This window comes from Oncorhynchus kisutch, linkage group LG8 (assembly GCF_002021735.2).
Source record: "Oncorhynchus kisutch isolate 150728-3 linkage group LG8, Okis_V2, whole genome shotgun sequence".
Lineage (NCBI taxonomy): Eukaryota > Metazoa > Chordata > Actinopteri > Salmoniformes > Salmonidae > Oncorhynchus > Oncorhynchus kisutch.
The window spans coordinates 74,142,158-74,166,656 of NC_034181.2; the positions used below are offsets into that span (position 1 = coordinate 74,142,158).

At 47.7% G+C, this 24,499-nt stretch overlaps 2 protein-coding genes across 6 annotated transcripts in view; one reads left to right on the forward strand and one right to left on the reverse strand.

Annotated features, from left to right (window-relative positions):
* kctd15b (potassium channel tetramerization domain containing 15b) overlaps positions 1 to 12,402 on the forward strand; it is a 30,314-nt gene extending 17,912 nt beyond the window's left edge. For 3 of the 4 annotated variants that reach the window (XM_031831202.1, XM_020475020.2, XM_031831201.1), the window contains exon 5: positions 8,542 to 10,047. In XM_031831202.1, coding sequence (XP_031687062.1) covers positions 8,542 to 8,700 — 159 coding nt within the window. In that variant the 3' untranslated portion in view covers positions 8,701 to 10,047. Of the gene's footprint in view, positions 1 to 8,541 lie in introns of all 4 variants that reach the window. The other variant, XM_031831200.1, reaches the window with a different exon arrangement.
* A 1,025-nt stretch (positions 12,403 to 13,427) lies between these two features.
* Positions 13,428 to 24,499, reverse strand: part of LOC109882937 (transcription initiation factor TFIID subunit 4) — a 151,789-nt gene continuing 140,717 nt past the window's right edge. For both annotated transcript variants that reach the window (XM_031831204.1, XM_031831203.1), the window contains one exon: positions 13,428 to 16,307. In XM_031831204.1, the coding sequence (XP_031687064.1) occupies positions 16,137 to 16,307 (171 nt within the window). In that variant the 3' untranslated portion in view covers positions 13,428 to 16,136. The remainder of the gene's footprint in view (positions 16,308 to 24,499) is intronic.

A 24,499-nucleotide genomic window follows, 5' to 3' on the forward strand; every position in this document is an offset into this window, starting at 1 on the left:
GCTGAGGTGAAACAAACCTACAGACTCACTGTCTCTCTGTGAAGCTGAGGTGAAACAAACCCACAGACTCACTGTCTCTCTGTGGAGCTGACGTGAAACAAACCTACAGACTCACTGTCTCTCTGTGAAGCTGAGGTGAAACAAACCTACAAACTCACTGTCTCTCTGTGAAGCTGAGGTGAAACAAACCCACAGACTCACAGTCTCTCTGTGGAGCTAAGGTGAAACAAACCCCCAGACTCACTGTCTCTCTGTGGAGCTGAGGTGAAACAAACCCACAGACTCACAGTCTCTCTGTGGAGCTGAGGTGAAATCAACCCCATTATTCAGTGTCTGCATCCCAAATGGCACCATATGCCCTGCATAGTGGGGAATATGGCACCTTATATGGGGAATAGGGTGTCATTTGGGGCTCAGGCAGCGTGTGAATTACTTTGCGCTGGTAGAAATGGAAGCCTGCCTTCTCTTCAAGGTTCCCTGTTTGTGATGTTTGTGTTAGTGAATGAGGGACACAGTGGGGCTCTAGAGGGCCTGGGCTCAACATATAGCCTTTGCCCGGATGGGAGGTGTTGTTCGTGGCAGGGCTCTTTCTCTCTCTGGGCTGGCCCCTTTAAGACAAACACGCATGCGCACAGACACTCGCACACACAAACACAAACACACACACAAGCACACTGCAGGGGTTGGCAGATTGGCTCATTGAACTGCTGTAGGTGAGGGGAACAGAGAGCAGAAGGAGGTGTTTTCTGGTGTAAGGGGAGATTTTTCTAAACAACTTCCTCATCCTGTCCTGTGTCATTGTTGCGTGAAGGTATGAGAAGGTTATGAGAATAATCCTCATCTTACCTGGCCAGACAATGTGCCTGTGATCTGACCCCGACCCAAGGGAATGCAACCACACCCTGCCCACAGAGGAAGAAAGAGAAGAGAAAAAGAGAGAGAAAGTTTTGAGAAAGAGATGGAAAATAGTGTTGGGAACTTATGTATTTCCGTGTTGCCCTGGTTTGGATTCTTCTGTCTCAGTTTTAAATACAGAGTCATCTGATGCCCTTAGTTACAGCATTTCTCTTCCGATACAAGGGCAGGTACATTCATTATAATTAATCCCCAATAAGATTTTGGGCAGCTTACTTACTCATTCTGTCTGAGAAAACGTTCTTGCCAACTCCAACCTAAGAGAAAACCTATAAACAACCCCACCTTGGTGAGTGAACGATTCATTCCTCCAGTCATGAAGGAATTTAAGGGGAATAATGCAAACCACCTGTGATGTAGAGCCAGGGGAAAAAAGGACTGGGATGCTTAAGAGGGAAACATTTAGCTAAAGAGCCACAGAGGTGTACACACACACACACACACACATATGCAGACACACACACACACACACAGTCCCGAAGCAGGAGCCGGCCGGTACCCACCTCCGTACATCATAGTGATGGAGCACTGTGATCAAGCCAGACGCAATCCTTCCTTCATCACCCTGACAGCAACACTACTCTGAGACAGCCCCTGTCCTTCCTGTCCTCTCACTGCCAGGGCTGCCAGGGCCGGGGACATTACATGGCCCAGCCACTCTTTCTGACACGCCATGTCACATAGCCAGCCTATCAATCCATACGGGGTCAGATGGTAACAGGGAGAACATGGCTCAAACCTGCAGTCTGCCTCAATCACCACCACCACCCTCACCACCACCACCTCCATCACCCACACTACCACCACCACCCACTCCATCATCCCCACCACCACCCTCACCACCACCACCCTTACCACCACCCTCACCACCACCACCTCCACCACCCTTACCACCACCACCACCCTTACCACCACCACCTCCATCACCCACACTACCACCACCGACTCCATCATCCCCACCACCACCCTCACCACTACCACCCTTACCACCACCCTCACCACCTCCACCACCCTTACCACCACCACCACCCTCACCACCACCACCTCCATCACCCACACTACCACCACCACCCACTTCATAACCACCACCACCACCACTACCACCCTCACCACCACCACCTCCACCACCCCTACCACCAGTACCACCCTCACCACCTCCATCACCCACACTACCACCATCTCCATCACCCTCACCACCATCCTCACCACCACCTCCACCACCTTTATCACCACCACCGCCTTCACTATCACCCTCACCACGTCCATCACCACCACATCCTCCACCACCAGCACCACCACCTCCATCACCACGACCTCCATCACCACCACCAGCACCATTACCACCGCCATCACCATCACCACCACCACCATCACCACCATCACCACCTCCATCGCCACCTTTCCGGAAAAAAACACAGAGCACATGACAAACTTAGCTCCCAACACTATTTCTGGCCCTCCTGTGTCAAAGCTTTACTACAAACTTATATTGTGAACTTATCTCTTAGACAAGGCAGCAGTTGTCCCCCCTAGAAATGGAACACTTTAGTGTGATCAGACAACCACTTTCTAATAGGTCTTTTGATGCTTGTGATGAAGTGGAGAATGAAGATGAGGTAGAAACAGCGGTGCGCCTTGTCACATTTTAATGGCCATGTATAGTTAAACAAAGTAGGACTCCCTCCGTGCAGCACCACATTACTCTGAATCTGCTCTACCTGTCACTCACACCCAGCCATACATCCTGACAACTGAAGACTTAGACTCCCAGCCCTACATCCTGTCAACTGGATACTTAGACCCCCAGCCCTACGTCCTAACAAATGGAGACTGAGACCCCCAGCCCTACATCCTGACAACTGTAGACTTAGACCCCCAGCCCTACGTCCTAACAAATGGAGACTGAGAATCCCCGCCCTACGTCCTAACAAATGGAGACTGAGATTCCCAGCCCTACATCCTGACAACTGAAGACTTAGACCCCCAGCCCTACATCCTGACAACTGTAGACTTAGACCCCCAGCCCTACATCCTGACAACTGAAGACTTAGACCCCCAGCCCTACATCCTGACAACTGAAGACTTAGACCCCCAGCCCTACATCCTGACAACTGTAGACTTAGACCCCCAGCCCTACATCCTGACAACTGAAGACTTAGACCCCCAGCCCTACGTCCTGACAACTGGAGACTTAGACCCCAGCCCTACATGCTGACAACTGGAGACTGAGACCCCCAGCCCTACGTCCTAACAAATGGAGACTGAGACCCCCAGCCCTATGTCCTAACAAATGGAGACTGAGACCCCCAGCCCTACATTCTGACAACTGTAGACTTAGACCCCCAGCCCTACGTCCTAACAAATGGAGACTGAGACCCCCAGCCCTACGTCCTGACAACTGGAGACTGAGACCCCCAGCCCTACATCCTAACAACTGTAGACTTAGACCCCCAGCCCTATGTCCTAACAAATGGAGACTGAGACCCCCAGCCCTACATCCTGACAACTGTAGACTTAGACCCCCAGCCCTACGTCCTGACAACTGGAGACTGAGACCCCCAGCCCTACATCCTAACAACTGGAGACTTAGACCCCCAGTCCTACATCCTGACAACTGTAGACTTAGACCCCCAGTCCTACATCCTGACAACTGTAGACTTAGACCCCCAGTCCTACATCCTGACAACTGTAGACTTAGACCCCCAGCCCGACATCCTGACAACTGTAGACTTAGACCCCCAGCCCTACATCCTGACAACTGGAGACATAGACCCCCAGTCCTACATCCTGACAACTGGAGACTTAGACCCCCAGCCCTACGTCCTGACAACTGGAGACTTAGACACCCAGCCCTACATCCTAACAACTGGAGACTGAGACCCCCCGCCCTACGTCCTAACAACTGGAGACTTAGACCCCCAGCCCTACATCCTAACAACTGGAGACTGAGACCCCCAGCCCTACATCCTAACAACTGGAGACTGAGACCCCCCGCCCTACATCCTAACAACTGGAGACTTAGACCCCCAGCCCTACATCCTAACAACTGGAGACTGAGACCCCCAGCCCTACATCCTAACAACTGGAGACTGAGACTCCCAGCCCTACATCCTGACAACTGGAGACTGAGACCCCCAGCCCTACGTCCTGACAACTGGAGACTTAGACCCCCAGCCCTACATCCTGACAACTGGAGACTGAGACCCCCAGTCCTACGTCCTGACAACTGGAGACTGAGACCCCCAGCCCTACATCCTGACAACTGGAGACTTAGACCCCCAGCCCTACATCCTAACAACTGGAGACTTAGACCCCCCGCCCTACGTCCTGACAACTGGAGACTTAGACACCCAGCCCTACGTCCTAACAACTGGAGACTGAGACCCCCCGCCCTACATCCTAACAACTGGAGGCTGAGACCCCCATCCCTACATCCTGACAACTGGAGACTGAGACCCCCAGCCCTACATCCTAACAAATGGAGACTGAGACACCCAGCACTACATCCTAACAACTGGAGACTTAGTCCCCCAGCCCTACATCCTAACAACTGAAGACTGAGACCCCCAGTCCTACGTCCTGACAACTGGAGACTTAGACCCCCATCCCTACGTCCTGACAACTGGAGACTGAGACCCCCAGTCCTACGTCCTTACAACTGGAGACTGAGACCCCCAGTCCTACGTCCTGACAACTGGAGACTGAGACCCCCAGTCCTACGTCCTGACATCTGGAGACTTAGACGAGTGCTGCACAGGCATCTCTAGCCCCTCTGGAGATGTGTGTGTGTGTGTTTGTGTGTACGCACGTTCGTGTGCCTGCATTCCTACGTGTGTGTTAACTCCAATGTTTGTGTGTGAACTCCGGTGTGTGTATGTGTGTGTGTGTGTGTGTGTGCACTCCGATGTGTGTGTGCACTCCGGTGGCCATCAATATTACATCACGCTCTGTTTCCAGCCATGAGGCTCATCCACTTTGATTCCTGCCTCACCGGCTTCTCTTGTGTCTCTACTGCGTTCTGTTCCGTTATGATGCTGGGAGGTTAGTGGAGCGAGCTTGATATGTATCCCCTGCTCATCCCCATGGCGACCCCAGGTTTGAGTGGCAGCGCTGTGATGTCCCTGTATGCTGTACAGGGGGGTGGGGGTTGAATGTGACAGTGGCTGATCCCTCTGCAGCCAAGTCAACCCTGCAACAGTGAGAATAGTTTAGTATGCTACAGTAGGCTACGTTTATGAAGGTGCACAGGGGATGAAGTGAGCCAATGCTTTTGTTCACTTTCTGAGCTTCAAACATAGAGGCAGAAAAAGGGGAACAGAAAGTGCTGCTACAGTGAAGAACTGTATGCAACTATGCAACTTTCAGAAACCACTGTAACTCCTGGGCAATGAGTTTTGGGTTCTGTGAAAGAGCCAATACCTTATTTACAGCAAGAAGGGTTAAAGACACTTGAACATTGGTACATTTGGCATTTTGAATCAAAGATCAATGTGTTGAAATTCAATCTGACATTTTGAGGTTAAATGCAATCTACAGTATTTACAGTGTAATAATGCCTCATTATCAAAATGTTTTAATTAAGAGTATCTTTATTGATCAACCCTAATCTCCTTTGTGACTGAACGCTTCGCCTAACGTGACAGAGTCTCACATGTAAAAATCTTTTTTTTTTTATAAAAAAAAAGATATGGGGTGAAAATGCAATGTGATGCAATGATCAAAGCAGGGAGTGTAATATCATTTCCATAATCGTTACTCCTCTCCATCGTCTGTCGTGGATTTGGGGAGCGTTCGTTTGATGCTTCGGCAGGTCTCTTAATTAGTGCCTCTCTTAAGCTCACCATCAGCCTTCTGCTGCCTCTCTTTCCCACAAATGACTGACTCCGTCATCGTCACAGAGCTCCGGAGGGGAGGGGAGGAGAAGAAAGAGGGAGAGGGGGTAGTTATCGTTATTGGAGTTAGTTAGGTGAAAGAAGAAAAATGCTGTTGTCCCACATTTAATCTCAGTGTGTGTCCCAATTGGCACCCTGGCCTATTCCCTATAAAGTGCACTAGTTTAGACCAGAACCCTATTGGCCTTGGTCAAAAGTAATGCATTACATAGGGAATAGGGTGTAATTTGGGATGCACTCTCTGCCTTGTTTTTGCATCAGGGCAGGGGGGGAAGCAGGGCAAGGTGGTAGGGGGGTGTTTAAACCAGCCATTAATAGTTGAGCAGGCCTGTTTAACAAGTCCTATCGGTCTGTGTGATCTGTGAATTCCTCAGCAGGCATCCTAACCCCTAGACTGAGGAGGCTGCGTGGCTCAACCACCAGAACTAATTGCCCCGCTTTAGCCCTCCAATGGGGCCACCACTCTCGCAATTAGAGAGGCCACTCTCACTTGTGTGTGTGTATGTGTATGTGTGTGTGTGCGAGTGTGTGTTTATATGGGGCAATAGGCGAAACGCATGTATTTTGCGTGATCTTCGTCTCTGGCTTTGTATCTGGCAATATAAGGAGAGAGAGGCTAGCCCTGAGCGAGGCCTTTCATTTCCATACGCTGCAACACTCCATTAAAGGAACTGGGAAATATATAAATACACAGCACTCCTCGCATTGGGATTTAGAGATACTCCCTCTCCTAAAAAACCCAGAAGGATTACAGGAGATGAAAAAAATCTGAGCCTCACTAACGTGCATCCATCCCTCTCACATCTCAGTTTTCTCCCTTCAGCTCCATTATCCAGTCAGGGGCATATTCTCCCTCTTCCTCATTCACCATGGGCCCCTCACAGCTCTTCACAGCTCCTCATAGCCTCTAACAGCCCCTCACAGCTCTTCACAGCTCCTCACCACCCCTAACAGCCCCTCACAGCTCCTTACAGCCCCTAACAGCCTCTCACAGCCCCTGACAGCTCCTCACAGCTCATCACAGCTCCTCACAGCCCCTAACAGCCCCTCACAGCTCCTCACAGCCTCTCACAGCCCCTCATAGCTCCTCACAGCTCTTCACAGCTCCTCATAGCCTCTAACAGCCCCTCACAGCTCTTCACAGCTCCTCACCACCCCTAACAGCCCCTCACAGCTCCTTACAGCCCCTAACAGCCTCTCACAGCCCCTGACAGCTCCTCACAGCTCATCACAGCTCCTCACAGCCCCTAACAGCCCCTCACAGCTCCTCACAGCCTCTCACAGCCCCTCATAGCTCCTCACAGCTCTTCACAGCTCCTCATAGCCTCTAACAGCCCCTCACAGCTCTTCACAGCTCCTCACAACCCCTAACAGCCCCTCACAACTCCTCACAGCTCCTCACAGCCCCTCACAACTCCTCACAGCTCCTCACAGCCCCTCACAACTCCTCACAGCTCCTCACAGCCCCTCACAACTCCTCACAGCCCCTCACAACCCCTAACAGCCCCTCACAACTCCTCACAGCTCCTCACAGCCCCTCACAACTCCTCACAGCCCCTAACAGCCCCTCACAGCTCCTCACCGCTCCTCACAGCCTCTCACAGCCTCTTACAGCTCCTCTCAGCCCCTCACAGCCCCCCACAGCTCCTCACAGCCTCTCACAGCTCCTCACAGCCCCTCACAGCTCCTCATAGCCTCTCAAAGCTCCTCACAGATCCTCACAGCCCCTCACAACTCCCCACAGCTCCTCACAGCCCCACACAGCCCCTCACAGCCCCTCACAGCTCCTCACAGCTCCTCACAGCCCCTCACAGCTTCTCACAGTCTCACACAGCCCCTCACAGCTCCTCACAGCCTCTCACAGCCCCTCACAGCCTCTCACAGCCTCTCACATCCCCTCACAGCTCCTCACAGCCTCTCACAGCCCCTCACAGCTCCTCACAGCCTCTCACAGCCTCTCACAGCCTCTCACATCCCCTCACAACTCCTCACAGCCTCTCACAGCCCTCCACAGCTCCTCACAGCCTCTCACAGCCTCTCACAGCCCCTCACAGCCCCTCACAGCTACTCACAGCCTCTCACAGCCCCTCACAGCTCCTCACAGCCTCTCACAGCTTCTCACAGCCTCTCACAGCCCCTCACAGCTCCTCACAGCCTCTCACAGCCGCTCACAGCCGCTCACAGCCCCTCACAGCTCCCAGTATCTTACAGACCTCAGCCTCACTCCTCAACCCCTACTGCTCATTACTCCAATTAGGAGCCCTAGTTATCTCTCCATATACTGAACTCAAGCCAGCTCCCTCCAAACACACCTAGCTAACTCTCTCTAATACACCCCCAACCCCCTCCATCCCTTTGAGCTCATGCCCTCATATCATCATCAGCAGATCCTTCAACACCACCCACCACCATGAATATTAGAGACAGTATGATGTCTGACCGCCCCTCCGGCACATATCCATCTATGTGATTGGGTTAGTGACATGTGCTCTGTATACGTGACTCATCACCAGTAAATGTGCTTTGATTGATGAGGAGGTGGTGGGTGGACAAGGTCATTATTATTGATAAGTCTGTGTTAACCCTTTGGGAGTTTTCCCTGGCCACTATGCGTCTACTTGTTCTTTCGGGTCTAGGCTGGGTTACTGCAAAGCATTTTGTGGCTGCTAATGTACAAAGGGCTTTATGAATAGATTTGATTGATTAAACCTCTGTTGTTGCTCTGTCCCTGCAGGTTCTAGAGCGTCTGTTCCAGAAGGGTTTCAGCGTGGCAGCGTCCTGTGGCGGCGGGGTGGACTCCTCCCAGTTCAGCGAGTACGTGCTGTGCCGTGAGGACCGGCGGAGTATGTCCATGAACACCCCCATCAGGATAAAACAGGAGCCCCTGGACTAGAGAAACTCTAGGAGAGGAGAGGGACTAGCCACGAGGGGCTCCTCACCCCCCTACTGGACAGAACAGAACAAACCCAAACCCTAATATCCCTCCACCTCACACCACAAAAACCAACCCAGCAAGAAACACCTAAGTATTAGCAGACGCCTGATAACGTTGCCAGCTCTGAGGAACTCAGTGCACTAAGGGGAATGTAGTATAAACACAAAAAAGGAAAGAAAAAAACAAAAGGATTTGATTCTGTTTACTAATAACACCCAAAGAAATATAGGACTATGATGATGAACAGAAAGACTGAAACAGCAGCTCCATCTCTTGAACCATTTAAGCACCGTGACCAATCTCTTTTTCCTCCAGTTGTAAGGCTCTCCAACCCCTTATGAAGAGGTGTCCTGACCTCAGTGAGGAGCACGGCCCCCTTGCCCTCAGTGCAGCGCATGGCGGTGTGTCGTCCAGTCCCGTACGTGTCTGTGTGAGGCCCATGTGTTGTGTGCGCCGTCCAGTGCAGCTGAGTGGGGACAAGACAGGTGCTATTTAGGGAGGCCTGGCCTGACAAGGGGCAGGGCTGACAGAGAGGAAGAGGAGGAAGTGACAGCCATCCAGCCCACATTGCTCTTATAGCCAGCAACCAGGCCTCGCAGCCAAGGGAGGTCCGATTGATTGTCTTTCTTATTTTCATTGTTGTTTATAAAGTACAACTTTTTTCTCTGTTTTTTTGCTGTTCTGTCACAACATGGTGTAAACAATTATTAATAGGATTGTTATATTTTTCCCCCTCCTATATGAAGGATGTATGAACGTTGTATTCAAAGTCATTAGGTTTGAAAGCTTGAGAGAATGAGAAAAAGAGAGACAGAGAGAGAGAGAGACAGAGACAAAGAGAGAAAGAGAGACAGAGAGAGAGAAAGAGCGAGAGAGGGAGAGAGAGAGAGAGAGAGAAAGAGAGAGAGACACAGAGACACAGAGAGAGAGAGAGAGACAGAGAGGGAGAGAGAGAGAGGGAGAGAGAGAGACAGAGAGAGAGAGAGAGACAGAGAGAGAGCGAGAGAGAGACAGAGAGAGAGAGAGAGAGAGAGACTTGGCAGTGGCTATAGAAACACTATTATGTCTGGAGGCTACGTGGCTAAAGCAGCAGTCTGGCTGGTAATGCATTCAGAGCTGGAGAAGGTCTCATTGTTTAAATGGGGCTGCAAGGGAACCTGGCTATTTCTACATCTTTCAGAGGAAACATTTGTAGCATGCATAAAGTGCATTGGCTTTGTCACAATTAGCTGTCAAACATATCTTACAGCAAATAAGATTAACAATGTGAGATACATATATTTATTAAAAAGTCAAAAGTCAAAATGATCTGCAATGTGAAGTGAGAAAATCTGAATGAAATTGTATATGAAGGCTCTGAATGTGTTGCTGGTTGTGGAATGCCAGAATGTTCCTAACTTGACAAGGAACGTGTGAACTGAGGTAGATCAGTGTATCTCCATGATTGTGATGAGATGCACTCTAAATGCTTGATAACTTTGTTTGCACTTATAACACATCATCTACAAAACTTCCGCCATCCCCAAAAAGTTCTTAGTATACGTCCTGATGACCAGTGCCAAATCAACCCACACATTATCTCATTGTGTTTATAGTAATTAGCACATATTAATATGTTGAGAGAGCCCAATGTAAGTAATAGCAAACTTCGGTGATAAAGCTAAGTTGCCTATTTGATGATTGTACAAAGTTTAAAATTCATTTTTTCATAATTGTTTATTTGACACAGAAATCACTATGATTATTCAAAACTATTTTATACAAACAAACACAGTCTGACAATTGAAAGAATACTTCAATACATCAACAATTCAATTCAATACTTCAATCATGGAAGCCCCTGATGTTTGTCTTGCTGACTGTCATTTCATTTCTAAGGCAGGATTATTTCAATCACTCTTCACATGTCTGCAGCAGCATAACCTAAAATGAACTGTAAGCTGAGCATCAGAGTATTGTTTACAGAGAAAAAGAGTGGGAGGCACTTATTCTATCCTGCTGTGATTCCATGGTTTGATTCTCTACATTTGTGGATCAAAGAGAGAAACAAGAAAGAAAGAGTATAAAGTTGTCATACTTTATATCTGTGTAACTGTGTTTCATCCATTCCAAAATAATAGATCAAAAAGAGGCCCATTCTGATCTTGGTTCAGCACCGGCTTGTTAATGAGTTTGTTTTGAAACCTTCTATGGTGGGTGTTTCACTAAACATCACAAAAATCTTAATTTAAATGGGATGGGAGTCTAATTTGACACGAACCAACTCTCCTCTTGGTCCTAGTGTCCAGTGTCTTCTCTGTGGATGTCCACTGATTAAACAAACCCCAGGACTTCTTCAGTCTTCAGTTTTTAAAGATGGTCAGGGTTAGTTAGTTTAGCTCCAAGAAGTCCAGAAGGCAGCACAGACCTCCTGGGGGACCTCCCTCCCAATCAGGATCCTCTTTGTTCTGACCTGCTACTGGCCTGGGCCCTTGTATCCAGTCGCCTCAAAGGGAATGGCCAACCAGGCCTTTCATGTTGCTGAGGGATGTGGGGCTTCAGAGCCGAGCGGATCCCCCGGGCTCCCATGCACTCCCAGCTCCTCAGCAATGCCAGTAGAGACAAGGGTTGTGCCCCCCACTGCGTCATCACATTCCCAGACCCTTCTGTACAGAGCACCCTCCTAACGTTACCCCCATGGCTCACTGGACCGCACCGCACCAGACCAAACAATCATTCCCTCCCTACTTTATGTCCTCTGGTATCTCTAGATTCAACTTTACATCCAGTTCTCAATGGTTCTGAATAGTTACAGTATGTGGCAGCATTTAGCTCACCTTCATCAGTTCACTTCCCTGTTGACACAAGAGTAAAGCAACTCAATAATACCTCTTACAGGTGGCAAGTTCTCACAGATACCTCATTACATTACTGGGCCATTTCCTCTAACATATTGTATGGTTTCACACATACTCTCAGAAAAAAGGAGTGCTGTGCAGCACCATTTGTCCCTGTAGGAGAACCCCCTGAAAGTTGACTCCAGATAGAACCGTTTTGGGTTCCAAATAGAACCTGGATTCCAAATAGAACCTGTTAAAGAGTGCTATTTGGAACCAGAAATAGCTCTCCGATATTAAATGGTTCTATCTGGAACCTTTTTTCAGAGGGTTCCCCTACAGGGACACATGGTGCCACATAGCACTCTTTTTTTTCTCTCTTTTTTTTTTTCTGAGAGTGTACCATTTTCTTTTAGTAATTTGTGGTCAGTAAGTTGGTAGACCAAAATTGACAAGGAGTCCTACCACTTCTCTGTGTGGTGTGAAGTCCAGAGACCGGAGGGAAGTTAGTTGTACAGTTGTTTGTATATTAAATTGTTATCAGGACTCTGGTTTTTACTGAGCCCTTGACAGTCTTAATAAAAAAAGAGACCTCTAAGTCCTCTCACTCACTACGAAACAAAAATAACGAAAATAATTTCCAATTTACAAGCATTATGTTGTGTACATATGGATTAAACACATTTCAAAAGGGTATACTTAAGGTACAAAATGTATATTATTGAAAATGTTTTAATAATTAGACTGTGGTATTAAAGGGCATGTGTTCACTTACAGTGTGTCCATTTGATTTTTCTTGCATATTTGCGATAATAAAAGGATGTACTGTATATTTTCTGCCTCATTCCTGTCCTTTGTGTCATTTCTTGGATAATAGGGTGTTTTTTTCCTCCTTTCATCTGCACTAACACTGTCTCTTTCAAGAGGGGAAATACAGTACACCTCATGCAGTTACATGTAAAACAGATCTCTTGTTGTTTCTTAGGTGGTCATGAACTTTTTCAGTTTGACCTGAAGTGAACTCTCAATATACTATAATATACTATAATCCCCCAGAAAAATGTGTCAGACCCTGCACAAACATATCTTTGCAGTGCACCAGTTTAGTCCCTGCATGGGTATTTTTTTAATTTTTTAATTTTACCTTTATTTTACTAGGCAAGTCAGTTAAGAACAAATTCTTATTTTCAATGACGGCCTAGGAACAGTGGGTTAACTGCCTGTTCAAGGGCAGAACGACAGATTTTGTACCTTGTCAGCTCGGGGTATGTCCCTGCATGCTCCAAAATCCCTGCATCTGGACAACAAACACCAGAATCTGCTCCCAAATCCCTGCATCTGGACAACAAACACTAGAATCTGCTCCCAAATCCCTGGGTTTTGCACCGAGTTAAACGTTTTGGTCTTTTCAAAATGCTGCCGCTTAATTAGCAGTAGAATCCGGAGGGGACTTCTTCTTGGTCTCTAACACTCGTACTTAACTCAATTTGTACTTAGCATGTGTAATGCTAGTAAATGGATATGAAGTTGGTTTCAACAGTCAATTTCAGTTTGGGTCCAACTAACTGTCTTGTAAAAACATTACTGTTGATTTTGTGGTTAAACTTAAATAATTAAGAGAAAGGGATTATTATGAGTAGCTAACATACTAACCTGTTATATAGTACAGTAATTACAACACTAAGCTACAGATACACAATTTAAGTACAGTACTTTAATAAAACTGTACTACCAAATCCAGCTGCTCTGCAAAACTACAGAACTGTACTGTATGGTATCAAGTGTTACTAAACATATTACAGATGGATATGGATATTATGGATATTCAAAGAAATTGTACTCAAATCACACAAGTCTGTGTCTGCTTAGTTTAGTAAACAGTTTATTTATTATTTTACAAAATAGGTACAAATACAGAAGTATGTTTTTCACACAAACAGGACATTTTCAGGATATGTACAGAGTTTACCAAAAATACATGGTCCTAATAAACACATGGTCCTGTAAACAATATTTACAAATGATCCATACATTAAAACATCTTCCAACTGGGTACATCAGTAATCCTTATATTTTGGCTAAAAAGCTGAAGTAGTAGAAATGTTCTCCTGCTTATTTATTTATCAGAAATCATACAAATAATTATTCAAATATTAACCAGTGAACAAATAGGTATTTTTTGTGCTTCTTTTAAACTTCAATTTTTTCAACAATAAGTACTTGTGAGATAAAATTGCATTGCCTAAAATGTGGCAAATGAAATGCCAATGAAAAAATAACTCAAAAGAAAAATATATAAATAGTTCAAAAATAAGTGTCCCTTTCAACACCAACTGACAATACTGTTTGATGCTTAAGAGACAGGAACTATTTCTTTCTATACATTGGTAACACAGCGTTCTGTTTTTTTCTCATTGTATGAGTAATAAAAGAAACTGTATATAATAGTGCTGTTAGAAAGAACTTCAATGAACATTCATTTCAAATGTTGCCCATTCAACAAATAAATGACAAAGCGACACAAGACAAGCTGCATAGAGGCTGGGCTATTCACAACCAACCAATAAGAGGATGGTCAGAAACAGGTGACAACACTGAGGCCTTGCAGAGTTGGACCCTAATGACAAGGATCTATAGCTACTGACAGAGAGGCAGTCGCCTCCCAACTCTCGTTCTGGAGAGAACATAAAAACATACAACTCTAAAAACATTGCAATGTCAATATTAGGCTTAAAGGAAGAATTCTCAAAACTGTACTTCAACAACTGTCCAGCTGCTCACACGTCTGATATGTGTTGTTAATAGTCTTGAAGTGAAACAGAGGAAACCCTAAGATGAGAGCTGCTTGTCGAACGACCATACTGCACTCTGAGCGTCTGCTGAGGGTATGGGCCTGGCCTCACAGAATAGGTTCTTCAGACAACCTAAAGTATTGTGGAAATGGGCACAAACAATGAGACAGATGGGCAACATCTAAATTCTACAGGGACATCTAGGAAAAAAGAGTCTCTCAAGTCTCTCCATACGTTTGGGTACAGAGAGAGACTACTGTGCCTTGCTCAATGAGGGTGACTGGCCCGAATCCACCATATTGGTGGACTGTGGTATCTCTAATTATTGACCTGTTGGATTGGATGAGACGATCTGCATTGCATTAAAACAAAGTTTAGAAAGTGAAAGAATACAAAGAATACAATTTTTCCTAATGAGAGTTAAATGTTACCTTTCAGGTATTTTACATTTGTTAATGTTTTTTAAGTGTACTGTATGTAAATTACAAAGTCTTTTTGTCTGTAATGTCTTTTTCGTTTTGTGTCGGACCCCAGGTAGACTAGCTGTCGTCATGGCGTCAGCTAATGGGGATCCAAATAAAATAACATCATAACACATTTCAATGCACATGATTTTACAGAATATCTCAGTATTGAGTCATTAACATTACATGTGGTAAAAATATCATACATGCTGTTCAAAAGTTTTCAAAATGACTATTTACATTTAAAGAGCTCCATTTCTGTTATGCTGTAATCCATTTTCTGAAGATAAACTTTCCAAAAAGCTGCTCTGGTAAGTTTCTGGTATAAAGAATCAGACCACTCTATGACTTGTTAGTTTTGTGTGACCATATTCACTGAACTTTGTTCAACAAATACATTCTAGAGAATATTGTAGGCTGTATTACTTTGAGATGGTTCATTCAGTATTTCGCCTGGGACATCAAATTTACAACTGACATGGGAAAAGTACTGGCTCAGGTCCTTAGACACAAAAACCCATTTCTCTTTAAAAAACCAAGTCCCAATAATACCCAAGGAGTTTGCATCACCATGGCCTTAAAGTCAACACTCTAAATACATATACACTGAGTGTACAAAACATTAAGAACACCTACTCTTTCCATGACATAGACTGACCAGGAGACTGCAGGTGAAAGCTATGATTCCTTATTGATGTCACTTGTTAAATCCACTTCAATCAGTTTAGATGAAGGGGAGGAGACAGGTTAAAGAAGGATTTTTGAGACATGGATTGTGTATGTGTGCCATTCAGAGGGTGAATGGTCAAAACAAAAGATTTAAGTGCCTTTGAACAGGGTATGGTAGTAGGTCCCAGGCGCACCGGTTTATGTCAAGAACTGCAACGCTGCTGGGTTTTTCACACTCAACAGTTTCCCGTGTGTATCAAGAATGGTCCACCACCAAAAGGACATCCAGTCAACTTGACAACTGTGGGAAGCATTGGAGTCAACATGGGCCAGCATTCCTGTGGAATACTTTCGACACCTTGTATAGTCAATACCCGGACAAACTGAGTTGTTCTGGGGGCAAAAGGCAAATATTAGGAAGGTGTTCTTAATGTTTGGTACTCAGTGTATTTATCATGAAGCTAAAACAGATAAAGACACATACAATATATTTTAGTGAGTTTTTTCTCTCGCCTTTAAATCAAAAGTTACGTTAATATCAACATCACAACAGACACTGAGCTGAAACATCTGACCCGATTGAAGGCACGTTGCAGGGGTAGAAGGAGATGGTAAGGAAGAGAGAGGAGGGTGCTGGGAAAGAGAGGAGGGTGCTACTTGAGTAGAGCCCGGTAGAGCAGAAGTGAGTGGGCTGTCTCTCTCTCCTGCTCCATGTAGAAGATGAAGTCCCTGAGGTTGACGCGGGTGATGCGTTGACGTTGCCGCTGTGACGACGTGGAGGGGGAGGAGGCTGCACCCGGCGACCCCACTGAGCTGCCTGATACCTGGGGAGAGAGAGAGAGGACAGGGGGTGAGTCCTGGGACAACAGATCCATCTCAACATCATGTACACCTAAGGACAGAGAGAGGAGAGGGGCAGAGGGTCTGCTCCAAGGCAAGCAGCTGTAGGTGGCTGGTAAGAATTAAATAACCAATTAATGTTAAAAATGTTTTGGTTGACACTCAAACAGACAGAGAGAAGAGACAGAGAGAAGAGCCAGGGAGAAGAGCCAGAGAGAAGAGACAGAGAGAAGAGCAAGAGAGAAGAGACAGAGAGAGGGGACTGAGAGAAGAGCCAGAGAGAAGAGCCAGGGAGAAGATACAGAGAGAAGAGCCAGAGAGAAGAGCCAGAGAGAAGAGCCAGGGAGAAGATACAGAGAGAAGAGCCAGGGAGAAGATACAGAGAGAAGAGCCAGAGAGAAGAGCCAGGGAGAAGATACAGAGAGAAGAGCCAGAGAGAAGAGCCAGAGAGAAGAGCCAGAGAGAAGAGACAGAGAGAAGAGACAGAGAGAAGAGACAGAGAGAGGGGAAAGTAAAGTAAGTAAGGGACAACATATCTCTAACTTCAATATCATCCAATCATGACAAGGCTTTCAATACTGTGAACGCCTTCGCTGCTCTGTGTCTAAGTCACCCAACTGGTTGAAGATATACCTTGACTGTTTCCCATGTCTAAAAATGAACACATCCTTGTTAGACAGGAAATATTTGAGTAATGCATATAGGCTAGCCTCTCTCAACAATTAGGCACATACACTTCATTCAAATCAAATGTTTTTTGTCACATGCGCAGAATAGAACAGGTGTAGACCTTACAGTGAAATGCTTATTTACAAGCCCTTATTTCAGTTTTAACAAAGTAAAACCCTCTCATAGAGTAAGAGAACGAGATCAACACTGATTTTAATAAAGTCCAGAACATTACGTGCATTCTAGTAAACAAAGAAATTATGTATAGCATTACATTGCACTTAAACTAGCAGAATGTGAAGATAATGAAAACATTCTTGATGTACTCAGACTCAGGGGGAAGACATTCATATTTAACTGTCTTTATAGCTCATTATATCGCCCTGGAAATGAACACATTTTGAGCTGACTTTCCCATTCTGAAAAGGAACTCCTTGTTTGTTCAATTCTATGCAAAGAATTATATTAAAATATAGAATGAGTGTATACAGAACCCTGATATAAATCACAGACAACCGTTTACATTTCCAAATGAAAAACATCAGGTGGCAAATCCACCAAAACGGCCACTCAGCCATTTCCGTGAGGAACTCCCCATAACACCCTCCAACAATTACATTGATTGCACCGCTCTATAAACATACAGTTGTATAGACAGAGTCTAATACCAAGCATATGAAAGGTATGGATTTACAGGACCCAAGACGACAGTGCAGTTGTACAAACTCACCCTATAGACTTTGTATACATGACAGTATCTAGCTTCAAATACCCTGCAAACCCCTGTAGAGTAATGGTGGCCACAGCATCCCCGTATTCTCAAGGCGCGTCCCAAATATAACCTTATTCCCTATAGAGTGCACTATAGTACTCATAGAGCTCTGGTCAAAAGTTATTCCCTATAGAGTGCACTATAGTACTCATAGAGCTCTGGTCAAAAGTTATTCCCTATAGAGAGCACTATAGTATAAAATGGCGCCGGAGAAGAGGGCTGACATTTTACGTGTCCCCAACCTATTTAGTTTTTTTGGTTTTTGTTTGCAACTTATTTTTTAAACTTATTTTGTACATAATGTTGCCGCTACCGTGTCTTATGACCGAAAAGAACTTCTGGACATCAGGACAGCGATTACTCACCACGGACTGGCAGAATCCTTTTTGATATACTGCTTTCTCGGGAACAGGCCCAGATACCCGTGATTTGCGTGAAGAGGAGGTGGAGGAAAAGGGACCAGAGGGCGGGCTGCCTTCTGAGAATTCATAGGCGATCGAATAAACCCCCACTTCCTTCCATTCTGTTAGCAAACGTGCAATCTGGAGAATAAAATCGATGACCTGCGCGGAAGATTAAACTACCAACGGTCATTCAAAACTGTAATATCTTATGCTTCACGGAGTTGTGGCTGAACGATGACACTGTCAACATACAGCTGGCTGGTTATACGCTGCACCGGCAGGATAGAACAGTGGCGTCTGGTAAGACAAGGGGCGGCGGACTATGCATTTTTCGTAAATAACAGCTGGTGCATGATATCTAAGGAAGTCTCGAGCTATTGCTCACCTGAGGTTGAGTATCTCATGATAAGCTGTAAACCACACTATCTACCTAGAGAGTTTTCATCTGTATTTTTCGTAGCTATTTACATACCACCACAGACTGAGGCTGGCTCTAAGACAGCATTGAAGGAGCTGTATTCTGTCATAAGCAAACAAGAAAGCGCTCACCCAGAGGCGGCGATCCTAGTAGCCGGGAACTTTAATGCAGGGAAACTTAAATCTGTTTTACCAAATTTCTATCAGATTGTCAAATAGGCAACCAGAGGGAAATAAACTCTGGACCACCTTTACTCCACACACAGGAAATAATACAAAACTCTTCATCGCCCTTCATTTGGAAAATCTGACCATAATTCTATCCTCCTGATTCCTGCTTACAAGCAAAAAATTAAAGCAGGAAGCACCAGTGACTAGATCAATAAAAAGTTAAAAATGTTTTACCTTTATTTAACTAGGCAAGTCAGTTAAGAACAAATTCTTATTTTCAATGACGGCCTAGGAACAGTGGGTTAACTGCCTGTTCAGGGGCAGAACGACAGATTTGTACCTTGTCAGCTCGGGGGTTTGAACTTGCAACCTTCCGGTTACTAGCCTAACACTCATACCACAAGGCTACCCTGAAGCAGATGCTAAATTACAGGACTGTTTTGCTATCACAGGCTGGAATATGTTCCGGGATTCCTCTGATGTCATTGAGGAGTACATCACATCAGTCACTGGCTTCATCAATACATGCATCGATGACATCGTCCCCACAGTGACTGTACGTACATAGCCCAACCAGAAGCCATGGATTACAGGCAACATCGGCACTGAGCTAAAGGCTAGAGCTGCCGCTTTCAAGGAGCAGACTCTAACTCGGAAGAATATAAGAAATATATGAAATCTTGCCCACCGACGAAACTGCAAACAAGCAAAGCGTCAATACAGGACTAAGATCGAAGCGTACTACACCGGCTCTGACGCTCGTCGGGTGTGGCAGGGCTTGCAAAACATTACAGACTACAAAGGGAAGCACAAACGAGAGCTTCCCAGTGACACGAGCCTACCAGACGAGCTAAACTACTTCTATGCCTACAACGAGGTAAATAACACTGAAACATGCATGAGAGCACCAGCTGTTCCGGAAGACTGTGTGAACACACTTTCCGCAGCCAATGTGAGTAAGACCTTTAAATAGGTCAACATTCAAAAGGCTGCAGGGCCAGATGGATTACAAGGACGTGTACTGCGAGCATGCGCTGACAAACTGGCCGGTGTCTTCACTGACTTTATCAACCTCTCCCTGTCTGAGTATGTAAAACCAACATATTTTTGTGTGTGAATTTTACCCCCTTTTTCGTGGTATCCATTTGTTAGTAGCTACTATCTTGTCTCATCGCTACAACTCCCGTACGGGCTCGGGAGAGACGAAGGTCGGAAGTCATGCGTCCTCCGATACACAACCCAACCAAGCCGCACTGCTTCTTAACACAGCGCGCATCCAACCCGGAAGCCAGCCGCACTAATGTGTCGGAGGAAACACTGTGCACCTGGCAACCTTGGTTAGCGTGCACTGCGCCCGGCCCGCCACAGGAGTCGCTGGTGCGTGATGAGACAAGGATATCACTACCGGCCAAACCTTCCCTAACCCAGACGACGCTAGGCCAGAATCTCTGGTGGCATAGCTGGCGCCCTTAACCGCCCTTAACCACTGCGCCACCCGGGAGGCTAAAACCAACATATTTTAAGCAGACCACCATAGTGCCTGTGCCAAAGAACATTAAGGTAACCTGCCTAAATGACTACCGACCGTAGCACTCACGTCTGTAGCCATGGAGTGCTTCGAAAGGCTGGTCATGGCTCACATCAACACCATTATGCCAGAAATGCTAGACCCACTCCAATTTGCATTCCGCCCCAACAGATCCACAGATGATGCAATCTCTATTGCACTCCACACTGCCCTTTCCCACCTGGACAAAAGGAACACCTATATGAGATTGCTATTCATTGACTGCAGCTCAGTATTCAACACGATAGTGCCCTCAAAGCTCATCACTAAGCTAAGGACCCTGGGACTAAACACCTCCCTCTGCAACTGGATCCTGGTCTTCCTGACGAGCCGCCCCCAGGTGGTAAGGGTAGGTAACAACACATCTGCCAAGCTGATCCTCAACACAGGGGCCCCTCAGGGGTGTGTGCTCAGTCCCCTCCTGTACTCCCTGTTCACTCATGACTGCACGGTCAGGCACGACTCCAACACCATCATTAAGTTTGCCAATGACACAACAGTGGTAGGCCTGATCACCAACAACGACGAGACAGCCTATAGGGAGGTGGTCAGAGACCTGGTCGTGTGGTGACAGTACTCATATGGCTTTGGTCAAAAGTTATTCCCTATAGAGAGCACTATAGTACTCATAGAGCTCTGGTCAAAAGTTATTCCCTATAGAGAGCACTATAGTACTCTGGTCAAAAGTTATTCCCTATAGAGTGCACTATAGTACTCATAGAGCTCTGGTCAAAAGTTATTCCCTATAGAGTGCACTATAGTACTCATATGGCTCTGGAAAAAAGTAGTGCTCTATATAGGGAATAGAGTTCCATTTGTCCCTTCCATGTCTCCCTCCACACATCTGTTCCTGTCAGTGATGTTGACAAGTCGGGAGGGCCAGTCGGGGTGGAGGTGCACACGGGACAGGCCTCTGTCTGTCTTCTCCGCCCCCAGGGTCCTCACTGGGAAGGAGCGCCCCTACCCTCACCCTGCCTGGCTCATCAGGCCAATCACGACTGACCACAGGTGAAAGATGGGCCTGCCCGCTGCCATGCCAATTACTGCCACTCACCCCACCGCCCTGCGACACAGCAACACACTCCACCAATCAAAGCCATCCATCCACCTGGACAGATGGGGGTGGGGTGGGTGGGGTGGGGGGGGATGGGCAGTAGCCCTGGACATCACTACAAGCCCCCTGGCCTCGTGGTCTGGAGCTCCCAGAATGCCTCACTCAGCTCCTGTGCGGACCCAGTTCATGGCGAGCCTCAGCCTGGGTAAGTGATCCAAATACAGGGAGAAAGGTCAGCCTGCTGCCAGCGAGCCAAGCTGATTTCACTTAGCTAACGCAGCAGCGTCGCAGGCAGCCTCTTCTCTTCCTCCTCCCCTCATCTTAATAAACCTCTGCAACCTGCCAGCAACCCAAACACACGGTCTGTTGTTGTCTGTATCTATGGAGACCAATCCCTCTTTCAAATGCATGTTGACTCATGTTAAGGGGGAAAATAGGAAAATACACTCACAAACACAAAACAAAGCAGATGGCTGAGTGTCAGATATAAGGAGAGGCGAGAAGTCAAAACACCACGCTTTTCTCGTCAACAGCAATTATATAGTAATGGTGTCTGACATTAAATGAACGGCAGAATGGCACGCTTCGTAAGGTCACCGTGGAGAGAGAGATAGAGAGAGAGACAGACAGACAGAGAGAGTTCGTCTTTGCAAAATCGTCTTTGCTGCTGAGAAAGATCCACGAGGCAAAAAGCAGCATCTGTCATTTTATCTGTGATGGGTGCTGCGAGGCATTATGTCACATGACATATCCATCCTGCAACACACACAGGGATACCTCGATACATCCTTTCAGACGTTCCAGTTGTTTGGTGCCCTGAGACACACAGACAGACAGAGCTGTGGAGAACCTGAGGAGAGGACATGGGGCTGAGAGGAGAGGTGACTATAGAGACTGGATACTCTAGAGAAGGGCCCCAGTCCGTTAACACTGGTTGCAGCCCTTACCGCCTCACCTCCACACTCTTACATGCCAGTGTGCCAATGGGATAGACACACTGCAGTTCACCCTGGCTGGGAGAGACCAGGGAGCCTGGGTGTGCATGTACATGCAGAAACACACAACTGACATGATGTGCATAGTGTACACTCAGTATCATTATGGCGCCTACATATTTCAGCACACAAACTGATCAGGAAGACAGGAAGAGGATGCTTACCCTCATTTAGATATTTGTCCTGCATACACTGCTGTGTTATTCACTCATTACTATAGGATAGTATCTATACCATAAAGGAAGGATTTCTTTCTTCCACTGTAAGGAAATGGTGAGCTCAGGTCAGTCTACCTTCAATATATTCTATCTTCCCTAATCTACTGTTCAACCTTGGGTGCAGAGAAAGCCACGATTAGTCCCCACTTTACTAAATTTACTCTTGATTAATAATGTATGTTCTCTCTCTCTCTCTCTCTCTCTCTCTCTCTCTCTCTCTCTCCTCTCCTCTCCTCTCCTCTCCTCTCCTCTCCTCTCCTCTCCTCTCCTCTCCTCTCCTCTCCTGGCTAATTGTCTGGTGGTGTTGAAGCTCCTAGGTGTCTTAGGAATTAGCATTTGGTCCTTTATTGTTTAGGGTCTTTCTGCTGATCAGCAGCTTTGAACTTGAGTGGCACTGGGCCTTGATGCTGGAGCCAATATTGGATTTGGCTCAGGTCACACCTTAGGGCTGAGGGTTAATGGCCCACTTTTCCTGGCATACACACAGCTCTACACAGCCCAGAGAGGGTTGGTTGGCCCAGCAGAGCCAATACTGCTGGATCAGCACTATGTAGAGAGGAGAGGACAGCTGCAGACAGGGGGCTGGGAGGAGAGGAGGCTGCAGACAGGGGGCTGGGAGGAGAGGAGGCTGCAGACAGGGGGCTGGGAGGAGAGGAGGCTGCAGACAGGGGGCTGGGAGGAGAGGAGGCTGCAGACAGGGGGTGGGAGGAGAGGAGGCTGCAGACAGGGGGCTGGGAAGTGAGGAGGCTGCAGACAGGGGCTGGGAGGAGAGGAGGCTGCAGACAGGGGGCTGGGAGGAGAGGAGGCTGCAGACAGGGGGTGGGAGGAGAGGAGGCTGCAGACAGGGGCTGGGAGGAGAGGAGGCTGCAGACAGGGGCTGGGAGGAGAGGAGGCTGCAGACAGGGGCTGGGAGGAGAGGAGGCTGCAGACAGGGGGCTGGGAAGTGAGGAGGCTGCAGACAGGGGGCTGGGAGGAGAGGAGGCTGCAGACAGGGGGTGGGAGGAGAGGAGGCTGCAGACAGGGGGCTGGGAAGTGAGGAGGCTGCAGACAGGGGCTGGGAGGAGAGGAGGCTGCAGACAGGGGGTGGGAGGAGAGGAGGCTGCAGACAGGGGTGGGAGGAGAGGAGGCTGCAGACAGGGGGTGGGAGGAGAGGAGGCTGCAGACAGGGGGTGGGAAGAGAGGAGGCTGCAGACAGGGGGCTGGGAAGAGAGGAGGCTGCAGACAGGGGGTGGGAGGAGAGGAGGCTGCAGACAGGGGGCTGGGAGGAGAGGAGGCTGCAGACAGGGGGCTGGGAGGAGAGGAGGCTGCAGACAGGGGGCTGGGAGGAGAGGAGGCTGCAGACAGGGGCTGGGAGGAGAGGGGGCTGCAGACAGGGGGTGGGAGGAGAGGAGGCTGCAGACAGGGGGCTGGGAGGAGAGGAGGCTGCAGACAGGGGGCTGGGAGGAGAGGAGGCTGCAGACAGGGGGCTGGGAGGAGAGGAGGCTGCAGACAGGGGCAGGGAGGAGAGGAGGCTGCAGACAGGGGGCTGGGAGGAGAGGAGGCTGCAGACAGGGGGCTGGGAAGATAGGAGGCTGCAGACAGGGGGTGGGAAGAGAGGAGGCTGCAGACAGGGGGTGGGAGGAGAGGAGGCTGCAGACAGGGGCTGGGAGGAGAGGAGGCTGCAGACAGGGGGTGGGAGGAGAGGAGGCTGCAGACAGGGGGCTGGGAGGAGAGGAGGCTGCAGACAGGGGGCTGGGAGGAGAGGAGGCTGCAGACAGGGGGCTGGGAGGAGAGGAGGCTGCAGACAGGGGGCTGGGAGGAGAGGAGGCTGCAGACAGGGGGCTGGGAAGAGAGGAGGCTGCAGACAGGGGCTGGGAAGAGAGGAGGCTGCAGACAGGGGGTGGGAGGAGAGGAGGCTGCAGACAGGGGG